This window comes from Melopsittacus undulatus, chromosome 1 (assembly GCF_012275295.1).
Source record: "Melopsittacus undulatus isolate bMelUnd1 chromosome 1, bMelUnd1.mat.Z, whole genome shotgun sequence".
Lineage (NCBI taxonomy): Eukaryota > Metazoa > Chordata > Aves > Psittaciformes > Psittaculidae > Melopsittacus > Melopsittacus undulatus.
Window position 1 is genome coordinate 57,818,123 of NC_047527.1, and position 12,517 is coordinate 57,830,639.

The window sequence follows — 12,517 nt, forward strand, 5'->3', positions numbered from 1 at the left end:
CAGACAGTTTGGGTCTCTTACATCTCTCCCCAGTCAACAGCCTGGTAGTGTTCTTTTCTCCCTAGGTTAGAAAGCAGATTTTACTTTGTTTCATGCTTGCTTTTTCAGGGCTAGGAACTGCAAACATTATGATGTAGTTCCCACAAGGATGGGGGTACATACCTGATGAAGTGGAAATAGTATCAGCTTGTGGATGTCAGAAACAGTTGAAGAAGATTATGGATTTTACAAGTGGAGCTAATGTCAGGATTCCCAGGCTTCCGATAGTACTTACACAAAGCCGCAGTTAAATTTATCAAATGGACAAGCAGTTTGACTTTGTCAGTTTAGGAGCAGTGTAGAATCCTCAAGTTAAGTTTTTAACTCATTTTGTTATTTCAGTTATATATGATGAAAAGAAACTGCAGATAGGTAAGATGGCAAAATCCAAATGGTTTAGGAATAGAAGGTCAACAAGGCATTTCAAGTCTACTCTTAGTTGATATGTAACTGTCCCTTTATCTGCATCTTTTTCTTAATTACTGTACTTTGTCAGTTATTCCAGTATGCCAAATTTCAGGCATATAAAATTCACTAAATGTGTTCTGCTCATGTTTGATTTTCAGAACTTCCATATTTGCCAATTATTCCAAACATATGGAGCTCATATTAAACATCGTAATGTAAAACGTGAAATTTTATGGTTCTGCATGTATCTGTCATAAGAAAATGAAATAAAAGTAGTGTCTTAACCTCTGAAAAGATATACACGTATCCCAGTATCATCTTCATGTTTTTTCAGGTGTCAGGACTCCTGGTACCACAGGAACCATCTTAAAAGTGGGAGATAAGCAGTAAACTTCTAATAAATATTGAAATGTTAAAACCCAGTATTTTATTTATAGGAAGAATTGATTCTTAGTCTTATGTTTAGGAAACAGGTTGTTTCCTAAAAGCATGTTTTCTTTGCTGATGGCAAGTAAATCAGTTCATGGGAAGAAAAGAAATTTTTTAGTTTCTCCCCACTGAGAGAAAGGAAGGTGCTCTTTAATTTGGTAATTAGGAAAAGAAAATCGCCTAAGATCCTCTAAAGATGGGCCTGGAAAATGTCAGAGGTTATGGCAAAGACAGAATGGATCTTTGTGATGGGGTGATGCATAGTGTAGGGAATTGGAAGATAGGACTAGGGTACATATTCAAGTAAATCAAGCATTAGTACTTTTGCTGTTTGAGAACACTGTTCAGCCGCCCAGCAGAAGGGCTTTACTCAGATTTTTTCAAGGTGTTTTGAAGTTCAGAATTGTTAAATGTGTTTTGGTTTACTTTGGATATGATCCTTTAGCCATTGTGTACTTGAGGACCACAAAGGTTGTGCTGGATAAGAGTAATAGTCAATGGATTGCTGTTTCATTATAGTAATAATTCTCCTTACATGATTTTATGCAATTTTTGAGTTGTTATTTAAGAAAATCATATTGTTTACTTGATAAAACTTATCTCTGTTCATGCCATTATTTTTCTCAGTTGCTTGTACTGTGATACCATGGGTGAAAAATGGGAAAAAGGACAGTTTTGCTTTCCCCTCAGTCCTCCAAATTCTGTAAGGTTTCTTGAAAAGTTAGACTCCTTCAGCTTGCCATGTTTAGCCTGGCACCAGGCTCACTGCTGCAGTTTATGCTGCTCATATCACATGTGTTTGGAGGTATGTGAAATAATGGCTATTACTAATAGTAGTACCTACTTCTGTGGCAACAGCAACTTCCTTCTCCTTCTTGTGCTTCCCCTCTCTACAGAGCTGCTTGCTTTGGAAGGTCTAATATTAAAAATACATAAGCCCCTCCCAAACCCAGGAAAACCACCCTCTGACCCCCAAAACCACTGCAGCCAAGCCTCAAACAAACAAACAAAACCAATAAGACACACACCCCCCCCAACAAACAAACAAATAAAACAAAAAAACACCAAACCTGAGCTGAAAAGTGAAATTTGTGGAGGGGTGGGTACATAACTCTGGAAGAAGTCAGGTGGGAGTGGTTGGCTGGGGTTTGAGCAGATGTGTCCACTTAGTCTTGGCAGAAGTACTACAAGAAGAAAGATTATTAGTACTAGGCAAGGAGAGCCCATGATTTGACCTCCTCTGTACCTAAAACAGTGTTTGGAAATTAACTTTTCTTGTATGGAAGTTCAGGAAGAGACTTCTATGACCTGCTCTAACCAGATGTTACTTTGCTATCAGTGTATGTCTCTTTTCACTAGAGTTAGTTTTCCTAGAATTATGTAACTATTTGAATATTGCTCAACTTTCCTGTGTAAAGAAAGTGTGACCTTGTAAGACCATGTTTTAGGAATAATTAGAGTTTAATCCTCTTGGGTAGAATATATAGAGTATCTTCTGTAGTTTTATCATCTATAGTGGGGATTTTTAGGAGCCTTCTGAAAGAGAGAGGGATGTTTGTGTGCTTGAAAATTTTATATACAAGCACATATATACATATGCAAAATTCTGTATACATGCATTAAATATATGTGCCTATGAGTGTGACATAATGTGTGAGGGAGGTAATCCTCCTTCTCTACTCAGCCCTGGTGAGGCCTCACCTGGGTAGTGTGTCTGGTTATGGGCTCCCCACTACAAGAGAGCAAGTCCAGCAAAGGGCTTCCAAAATGATTAAGGGTCTGGAGCATCTCTCACAGGAGGAAAGGTTGAGGGAGCTGGGCTGGTTCAGCCTAGGGAAGACTTGGGGGATTTGATAAATGTGTATCTGAAGGGAAGTTGTCAAGAGGATGGAGCCAGACTCTTCTTGGTGCTAACAGGTGATAGGACGAGAGGCATTGGGCAGAAATAAAAACACAGGGAGTTCCAGCTGAACATGAGGAAGAACTTCTTTTCTGTGAGGGTGATTGAGCATTGGAACAGATTGTCCAGAGAGCTTGGGGAACCTCCTTCCCTGGAGATAGCAAGAGCCATCTGGATGCATTTCTGAGCAATGTGCTCTAGGTGACCCTGCTTGGGCAGGAAGGTTGGACTAGATGACCCCTGGTGGTCCATTCCATCCTCAATCATTCTGTGTATATTTTATAAATAGCACGCTGAAAGAAGAAAAAAAAATAAAAGGGGGAAATCTCCAGGGCAGATATATCAGATTAATTCCTTGAGCCTGATTGGTTTCCAGGTCAGCTCTCTATGTTTACTTCTATTTGATGCCCATTACTTAAAGTACACGAATTTCTGTTTTGTTTGGAGGGGAGAAACCCTTATGGATAATTTAAAAAAATATTTCTTTTGTGAAGTTAATTGTTTTTTATTTGTTTTCAGGAAATGGCTCTTGAAGTTAAATGAGGCTGGATAAAACACATAAATGAAGCAGAAGCTGCTCTGCATGTGTTAGGGCTATATCACCACAAGTACTGCTGATCAGCCAGACTTGGTTACTTGTCATAATGAAGAAAATTAGTCTCAAAACAATTCGCAAGTCCTTTAACTTAAATAAAAGTAAAGATGAAAGCGACTTTGTAGTGGTTCAGCAGCCATCATTAAGTGAATTTGGAAAAGATGACTCCTTGTTTGGCAGCTGCTATGGTAAAGATTTGGCTAGCTGTGAAGTCAATAGTGAAGATGAAAAAGGAGGCAAAAATAGATCAAAAAGTGAAAGTTTAATGGGTACGTTAAAAAGGAGGCTTTCAGCAAAACAAAAACAGAAAGGCAAAGGCAGCACACCATCTGTAAGCTCTGCAGATGATGACACCTTTTCTTCCTCATCTGCTCCAATAACTTTCAAAGATGTGCGAGCTCAAAGACCTCTGAGATCCACTTCTCTCCGTAATCACCATTACAGTCCAACTCCGTGGCCCCTTCGACCTACAAATTCAGAAGAGACTTGCATCAAAATGGAAGTCAAAGTCAAGGCCTTGGTCCATTCCTCTAATCCAAGCCCAGCACTGAATGGTGTTCGAAAGGACTTTCATGACTTGCAGTCAGACAGCATGTTCCAGGAACAAAACAGTGTGTTAAAAAATACAGAATCTCAGAACGGGGACTTGCATCTTCATATTGATGAACATGTGCCTGTAGTTATTGGATTAATGCCTCAGGACTACATTCAGTATACTGTGCCTTTAGATGAGGGAATGTATCCTTTGGAAGGATCACGTAGTTACTGTCTGGATAGTTCCTCACCCATGGAAGTTTCAACTGTTTCTTCTCAAGTGGGAGGAAATGCTTTCCATGAAGAAGAGAGCCAAGTGGATCAGGATGTAGTCGTTGCACCAGATATCTTTGTGGACCAGACAGTGAATGGTTTGTTGATTGGTACCACGGGAGTCATGTTACAAAGTCCAAGAGTTAATCACAGCGATGTCCCTCCACTCTCACCTTTGCTACCTCCGATGCAGAATAATCAAATCCAAAGGAACTTCAATGGATTGAATGGCACAGATGCCCATGTGGCTGAAAGTATGCGCTGCCATTTGAATTTTGATCCTAGCACTGCCCCGGGAGTTGGAAGAGTTTATGATTCTGTACAGAACAGTGGTCCTATGGTTGTGACAAGTCTCACAGAAGAACTGAAAAAACTTGCAAAACAAGGATGGTACTGGGGCCCTATTACACGTTGGGAGGCAGAGGGAAAATTAGCTAATGTGCCTGATGGCTCTTTTCTTGTTCGAGATAGTTCTGATGATCGTTATCTTTTAAGTTTGAGTTTTCGTTCCCATGGAAAAACTCTTCACACTAGAATTGAACACTCAAATGGTAGGTTTAGCTTTTATGAACAACCAGATGTGGAGGGACATACATCTATAGTTGACTTAATTGAACATTCAATCAGGGACTCTGAAAATGGAGCTTTCTGCTATTCGAGATCTCGCCTGCCTGGATCTGCAACTTACCCAGTGAGACTGACAAATCCAGTATCTCGATTTATGCAGGTGCGTTCTTTACAATACCTGTGTCGTTTTGTAATACGTCAGTACACAAGAATAGACCTGATTCAGAAACTGCCTTTGCCAAACAAAATGAAGGATTATTTACAGGAAAAGCACTACTGAAAGCTTACGGGAATCTTGCATCTTGCACTTTGGGAACGACAACAACAAAAAGAGATTGAATTACAGTTTACAGACTTTCATTGCTATCAAAATCTTTTGCTGCCATAAAAATATTTCATTTTTTGTGTGTAAAAGAGAAGTAATACATTTGGATTTATGTTTGTTTTGGGGGGGTTTGTGTATTATTTTGGGGGGCCTTTTTTTTTCAAGAATGATCTCAAGTTTATTTTTAGAAGTGTGAAATAGCTATCTTTCATCAATGTGCAGATTAATCACAATGTGAATGATCAGATTCTCCTTAATTTCCCCCAAGTCCTTTGCTGCTATCCACTGTGATTTTTATGCATTGAAAGCACATTTCATGTGTATTCAACGATAAGTAAAAGTCAAATGAAACTTGTTCAATGGATTTTTATTTTTTTTCCCCTGCTTTAAAATAGCCTGTTTGAAAAAAATGATTATGGATAAAAACCATACTGGTATTCTAAATTACAGAATTTACATCTATGTTAAAAAACAATTTCCCAGTATCCTAATTATGAATTTCTATAAGATATGCCCTAGTGTAGAACTTACAGTCAGAGCTGTATGATAAGAACATAGTTATGCAGCATGTATTTGGGGAAAAAAACCCCACCTTTCTCCTCAGCCTTGTATTGTCTATACACTTTTGTATTTGAGAAGGTTAGTTCAGCTGCCTTCTTGTCTCAGTGTTCTGTCCTTCTAAAAATGGCCTTTTAAAAAAGCCAATGTGTAGTACCTATAAGGAAATGGCAGTATTTTGGTCTTGTCAAATATTACCTTTAAAATCATGCCATAAGTTAAATAAATTAACATCTACCAGGTCCCCATCTTTCTGTCCTTTTCCCTCCTACCTCCTGTTGGTGGGGGGGCTAGAGGGGGGGCTTCTCAATTTTTTTAAAGATTCTAGGAATTGTTATGGGAGTATAAATTGATAAGCCATGGTAGGGAATGGGGGAAAACTTCTAATAGGATGATTTCTACAATATATATATTCAAGCTATTTGAAATTTTATCATTTTCTGCATTTTTTTTTAATTTCGGAAATGAAGTAATACACTAATATCCTTTGGATAGTTTTGGGGTTTTTTAATATCTTTTGGGGAGGAAGGAACAGGACATAACATTTTAGATGGAAGATGCTTAAAATGCATCTCTCAATCTCTATTCTCATAGCCTTTCAGATTATAAAACATATGAACACTAACCCTGACCACAGAAAATGTCTAAGTTTGTTGTCACAAAATATGTTTTGACATATGAAATATCAAATCAGTTAAGTAAATGTTTATGATATTTGTCAAAAATTCTGGCATTGGAAAGCTTACAGTTATTGTGACCTTCTGTAGGGAAAGACGTTCAGTGGGGATTACATGTTCTACACTGTAATATTTTTGTCATGCAAGGTTAATCCATGGCATTTTCCTGTTTTGCTTCAGGTTTCTCCCTTGTCCCATTCCCCACCAATGAGTCTATCACTTATTTGTTATTTGTTAAAGGGGTCATAGCCCGGGAGGGTGGTTTGCTTTGCCTGCGCCTGCTCCATTTTTTGTTTTAGAATGTCATCTTCACCATCCTTGGTAGGAGTGTCTAGTCACTAAACATCAATTTAGAAGAGACTGTTCATCTTTGATAGAACTTTCTTGTTCAGGTCATTTCTTCTCTTTGTTTCACCTGGCCTTTTGTCCCCTGAAATGAGTCTTTAGTAATGAATACAGTATTGCTGCAAGGTGGTGCAGTAGCACTACGTCTTGGGTTGCCTGAATTGATAGACTAAATTTATATTTTTTTAATTTATTTTTTGACCATAATGTTTAACTAAAAACTAAAAAAAAAAAAAACAGAGGTAGAGAAAGGATGCCTTTGCTTTTAAGGGAGGGAGAATAAGGATTTCTCCTTTAGTCTGATAAAGTTTTAAACTTAAAAAGAAAAAAATCTAGAGCAGTCTATACGTGTGATTTGTTGGCTCTGCCACTGAGATGTATGTATGAAAGTGTGAATTGTGTTTTCTTTTTTTTCCTCTACTGATTTACCCTTTTCCCCGTCACCGAATCAGGATCACAAACTTTATTCAAAAAGGCACAATAACCTGTTGTATGGTACAGTGTTCTGATTCTGGCTGTGAGGAGGAAAAAGAAAATAATTTTTATGGATTTCAGACACATACTTTTGGAAGAAAACCTCTGGCATTTTCTTCACTTTAAAAATTCTTTCCCCATACAAGCTAAAGGGCCTATGCATACTACAGAATCTTCGAAAGATTATAGTATATTAAGTATTTTCTTTGCCATTTAATACCACTATTGAATACATTAAACCTGTTTATGTCACATGCATTAATTTAGCACTCATTACATTGAAACTTAAATATTTGAAGCTGTAATATACTTGTCTTATTGCAGAATTGAAAAACGCGCAAGAACACACATGCTAAATTTTTGCCTGTGTCTTTATAAATTTCATTTTTTTCACTCATACAAGCTGATGCCTTTTTTAATAAACAAACAAAACAGAAAACAAAAACAACACACTTTGGTTCAGCTGTCCAGTTTTATAATTGCTTTCCTTGCTGTATTCTTCATCTTTGAACTTCTTTAGGTCAAGTTAACTTTGTCATTTCCCCCCCCCCCCCACTATAAAGCTTCCATGAACGGAACAGTGTAAAGTGGTTTAGACCTAGAATGTGAGAACCATGTAGCACATTGCTTCTAAGTAAGAAACTGGTGGTGATGTTTCTACTAAGCTCAAACTACTTTAAATCAGTAGTAAGTAGACACAAATACTTATTTTTACAGGTTTCATTAACCAGGACCTTGCAGGTTGTTTTGTTTTTTTTTTCATACTGAGGTTAACTGTCCAGCCAGGAGAAGGAAGCCAGAAAAATTACTTTGAAAACATTAAAGATACTTACAATTTCTTATAATAAACATTAATATAAAAGTAACATTTAGTTATGAGACAATTTAGAAGTTCTCAGAGTAATCATAAAAATTGCGTTGACTTCTCCTTCATGAAAATTAGGGGAACAAAGTGTCCTTGATAAATAAAAAGAAAGTCATTGAGGATATTTTGGGGACCTTTGGAAGTAGATACACTAGGAATAAAAGCTAACTGACTATGATTCTTACAGAGGAGAAAAATGGCTATTTATGCAGCACAACAGTTTAAGGTTTCAAATGCAATTGAACTGTGGAAAAATGTTTTGAAAACGAAATTTTGGAATAAAGCTCCTTCTTTTGCATATCTCCAATGATTGATGTTATTAATAACATTGTTTTACCAATTAGAAGACTAAAACGACACTTTATATTTGGAAATAGAAAAATAAATTTGCACAATTCGTGTGTGGGTTTGGTTTTTTTGGTTTTTTTTTTTTTTTTTGTAAGCTAGTGTTACAAATACCTGAAAGTGATTTGTATTCTTTGATCTATTTGAAGGATATAGCACTTATCCTGCTGTTGACATAGTGAATGCCATCTTTTTATCAAAATGTTTTTCTGTCAGATGAATCAGAAATGCGATTATTAATTAAACTCTGCTCACAGATGAGCTGACTTTGCATTTTGGTAAAGCCAAATTCTTTCTGTGAATATTGACTGCTGAGCTAATTGACAGCTGTGCAGGTTTTGTTTTGATGCATTTCATCTATGTGAATACTGGAATTATAAATTGAAAACAGCATACCAGCAATATATGGGCTATGATTCTGATGAGAAGTATTTTTCTGTTACTAAACTTTCAAATTGTGAGCTAAGCTATGGCTAAATTAATGATTGCCTGCTCAATTTCTTAAAATCTTTTTATGACTGCAGAGAACATAATTTACAAGCATTCTTTATAAACAAAAAATGGGCTAGATGGTAGTTCATAATACGAAAAATATGGCATTGTTGTATCTGGAAAGTGTTTTAAATTCTACACAGATAATGAAAAATTCTTAAAGAATTTTATATGAATACCTGTTGGGTTAAAGAATTTTTATAGTGATGATGGAGTGCCATGAAGTTAATACTTGCAATCCAGATTGCTGTAGTTTACACTTTTCTCTGCTTCAGACCTGGTGTGCACTATTTGTACTAAGCACACCACAGAGTGAATTATCCAAAGTCCATTGATTTTAATGTGTTTTGGTTTGTAAACAAAATTATAGTAATTTCTTGCACATTTTTGAAAAATAATTGTATAAGGATTTATGTATCTGCTTCTGGATACAGTGTGTAAATAAAAATTTCATTCACAAAAACATTTGTGGAGTGTTATATACCTTAATGACATTTTTAACCAAAAAATATAAAGCGACATTGTAAAATCTGGGCATCTGACAACCATTTACATTTTAATGGTTACAGTTTAAATTGTTACATATTTTTAGCCCTTGCTAGATGCCTGTCCAGTATTTCCATTATACCAATTGTATTAATTTCTACTTTTCAAAGCAAGAAAAAAAAAGACCAGGAAATAATTAGACTATTACTAACTTTTTGATAATTTTTGTTGGTTTTTTTTCCACAAATTGCAAGATTTTGTAACAAAAGTCTCAGTTTCATCCAGATGTATGTTAAAGATAGTATACCATCTGTTGGCTTCCATGCAAACAAATAGTACTTATTTAGTTTAAAATAATAATCATATATATATAGTGGTGTTCTTTATATATTCATATGATGCTGTCCTAGATTCATTTTTAAAAGACAGTGGTATTTTAAACCCTAAGAGATCACACAAATAAACCAGATCAAGGATAAACAGTTTCTGTGTTACAGAATATATGAACAACTGTTCACATTTTCATCTAGTTGGGACTTACAGATTCACTACTCAATGTCAAGAAAATACCAACAGCGCCTTAGGTCTTAATTATAACTGTTTTGTTTGCTTTTAATAAACAAACCCTCCAGCCTTGGTAGCAAGTAATTGTTGTTCATATTGCCCACAGCTGATACTTTTCTACTATATTCTCTAACTTAAGTCCTAAACCAGTAACCAGAAATAATTCATAGCATTTGTCATCCAAGAGAAAACCTCTTTCTCCTATTTCCTACTGCTGGGACTAGCATTTCATGCGCAGTATGGTGTGAGGTTTTTCCACCCGTACGTGGGGGATCTTGCTGGGCTTTTGTTACTAAATCTGAATTATGATCTTTACATTTGTTCTGTTCACTCCAGAAAATATGACAAAAATTAAACTTGCCCTCAATTGTTTCCTTGTCAAATGGAAAAAGGTGAGTAAGAGTTAATTTTGCAGCTGCATGTAAAATTAGCATGATCCAGGGAGGGCTGAAATGTTTATAATCAAGATGCCTGCAATTCTAATTATTTCTACCTCACATCCAGTCAGCTTCATAGCTGTGAGAGTAGAAGAGAAACATGAAGACACTGCCAGATGCAGAAAGCTTGCTGTATATCTGGTAACATAACTCTTGTAACAAGTCAGGGCTTGGCAGTTGGGGGATTGAATTAAGTCATCCTCCACAATTAAAACAAGGCCTCAAAGATTACAAAGGTGTAAGATCTAGTAGAAATCCTTACTATTCAAGAAACAATGTTCAATCACTTCCATATTTATATAGAAATTGCTTGCAATCTGTGTTTTTCTCTTTTTCTTTCAAAGGGTAATGTTCAGCTGAGCATTTTAGTATCTTTTGTAATGGTAGTATGCACATCTTTCTGGTAAGGTAATACCTACTTTTTTTCCTGTCAAAGACATGTGAAGTAGGAATAGGATATTGTAGGGAGTGGAGACAGTGGTTATTTGTTTGGATTTTGAGGAATGACTCTGAGTTAGGAGGTGTTGTTTCTCCTGAGACAGGAGGCTGTCATTTTCTCAGGCCAACTTGCTGCATACTGTCAGTAAACTACTAACGTGTTTACTGAATCTGATTAAATGTGAACTTTGAAGGTGGTACTGCAGGGGTTGGGGTAGGCAGGGCCCTCATGAAACAAGCTTAAAAAAAGAAAGGAATGTTTCCTTGCATAGAATGAGGAAGGAAGGATAAATGAGACATGTTTCATTTTCGGTGGGTGAGAATGAGTAAGTTTGAATGCACACAGAGGAAGGATGCATAACGGAATCTGGACTGCTCCTGATACGGACAGCTCAAATGCCACTTGAGCAATTGTGTGTTGAACGAAGAGTCAACATACACTGAAAGGAAGAGGAGCTGTAGTAAAGGTAATATAAGTTTGGTGAATGTGTATTGTGTTTTTATCTGTTCTTCAAAATTGCTGTAATTTTCTTTCATTCACAAAACTGTTGGCTGCAGTTACAGTTTTCATGGCTTTGTCATAAGGCATCGCATTCTTCACGTCAGCCTGCTGCAGTAAGAAGGGCAGATTTTAAAAGCAACCCTGTTGGTTCCAGTTACTTAATAGGAAATACAACTTTAGTAGATGCGAGAAATAATTCAAATGTGTTTTCCAGGGTTCTTAATGAAGTAGTGAGGGCATCTGTTATGTGATCAACATCAGATCTATTTCTTTATGACACGTCTTTTCAGTTACACACCTTTGATCTAAGAATGGAATAAAAACACCACTTGGATTTCTCAGGTTGTCACCAGAAAACTGGCTTGACCACATCACATCAACCAAGGGGGTAGCAGGGCTGAAGAGATTTTTGGCAGTGTTGCTTTTCCACAGAATATCACCCCCCACCTTTTCCTCAGCCATCTGCTTCCATCAGGAGACAGCAGCTGTCTAGTTCAGTTTCTGGTTGAAATTTATTTGGATTGCCAAAAGGTTTTCTGTGTCCACTGCTACAAACTTGGATTTCCACTGAACAGCATGCCTTATATTTTCTTTCAGAGCACCTTTCTTCCCTGGTTGTCTGTCTTATATCACTCCAAGAGGAAAATATACTTGTGAAGTTTCTAACCTTCCGCAAACCTGAGCTTGTCTGAAGCAAAATTGCTTCTGGCTTAAACAGACCCATTTCAAGTCATGGAAAAGTTACCTGAGCTGTTTGTTCTGATGGAGTAATGTTTTCACAGTCTTAAAGACCAGGTTGGATGAAGCCTTGGGTAATATGGTCTAGTGTGAGGTGTCCTTGCCCATGGCAGGGGGGTTGGAACTAGATGATCTTAAGGTCCTTTCCAACCCTAACTATTCTATGATTCTATGATTCTATTAAAATGCTGAAACCTCTAAAAGTCTCAGCTTCAAGACTTTATTGTGCAATGACTTCTAAGCTACTCTACAGCTCTTATGGATCTAAAGTTTGGAAACTGTTTAGATTTAAAAGTCAAGTGTCTGAAATTCATCCCATTATCTTTGTTCATTTTTTTAACTCCTGGATAAGAGCACCAACAGGTGGGAACACCAACAAAATGAAAACCATTGCTGTGACAAGGGTGTTAAACCTTGTCACAGTGAAAATTGCTTAGCTCTGCTGAATGTAGGTGTTAGGGAAATTCCCAAATCCCAGTCAGAATGATGTAACTCGTCATTCCTGAAAACAAAAGAGGGATTGGTG

At 36.8% G+C, this 12,517-nt stretch overlaps 1 protein-coding gene across 3 annotated transcripts in view; it reads left to right on the forward strand.

Moving 5' to 3' along the window:
- Positions 1-9,289, forward strand: part of SOCS6 (suppressor of cytokine signaling 6) — a 29,978-nt gene extending 20,689 nt beyond the window's left edge. For 2 of the 3 annotated variants that reach the window (XM_034066117.1, XM_034066120.1), the window contains exon 2: positions 3,296-9,289. In XM_034066117.1, coding sequence (XP_033922008.1) covers positions 3,421-5,025 — 1,605 coding nt within the window. In that variant the 5' untranslated portion in view covers positions 3,296-3,420 and the 3' untranslated portion in view covers positions 5,026-9,289. Of the gene's footprint in view, positions 1-1,544; positions 1,682-3,295 lie in introns of those variants that run through there. The other variant, XM_005153449.4, reaches the window with a different exon arrangement.
- The last annotated feature ends 3,228 nt before the right edge of the window (positions 9,290-12,517 follow it).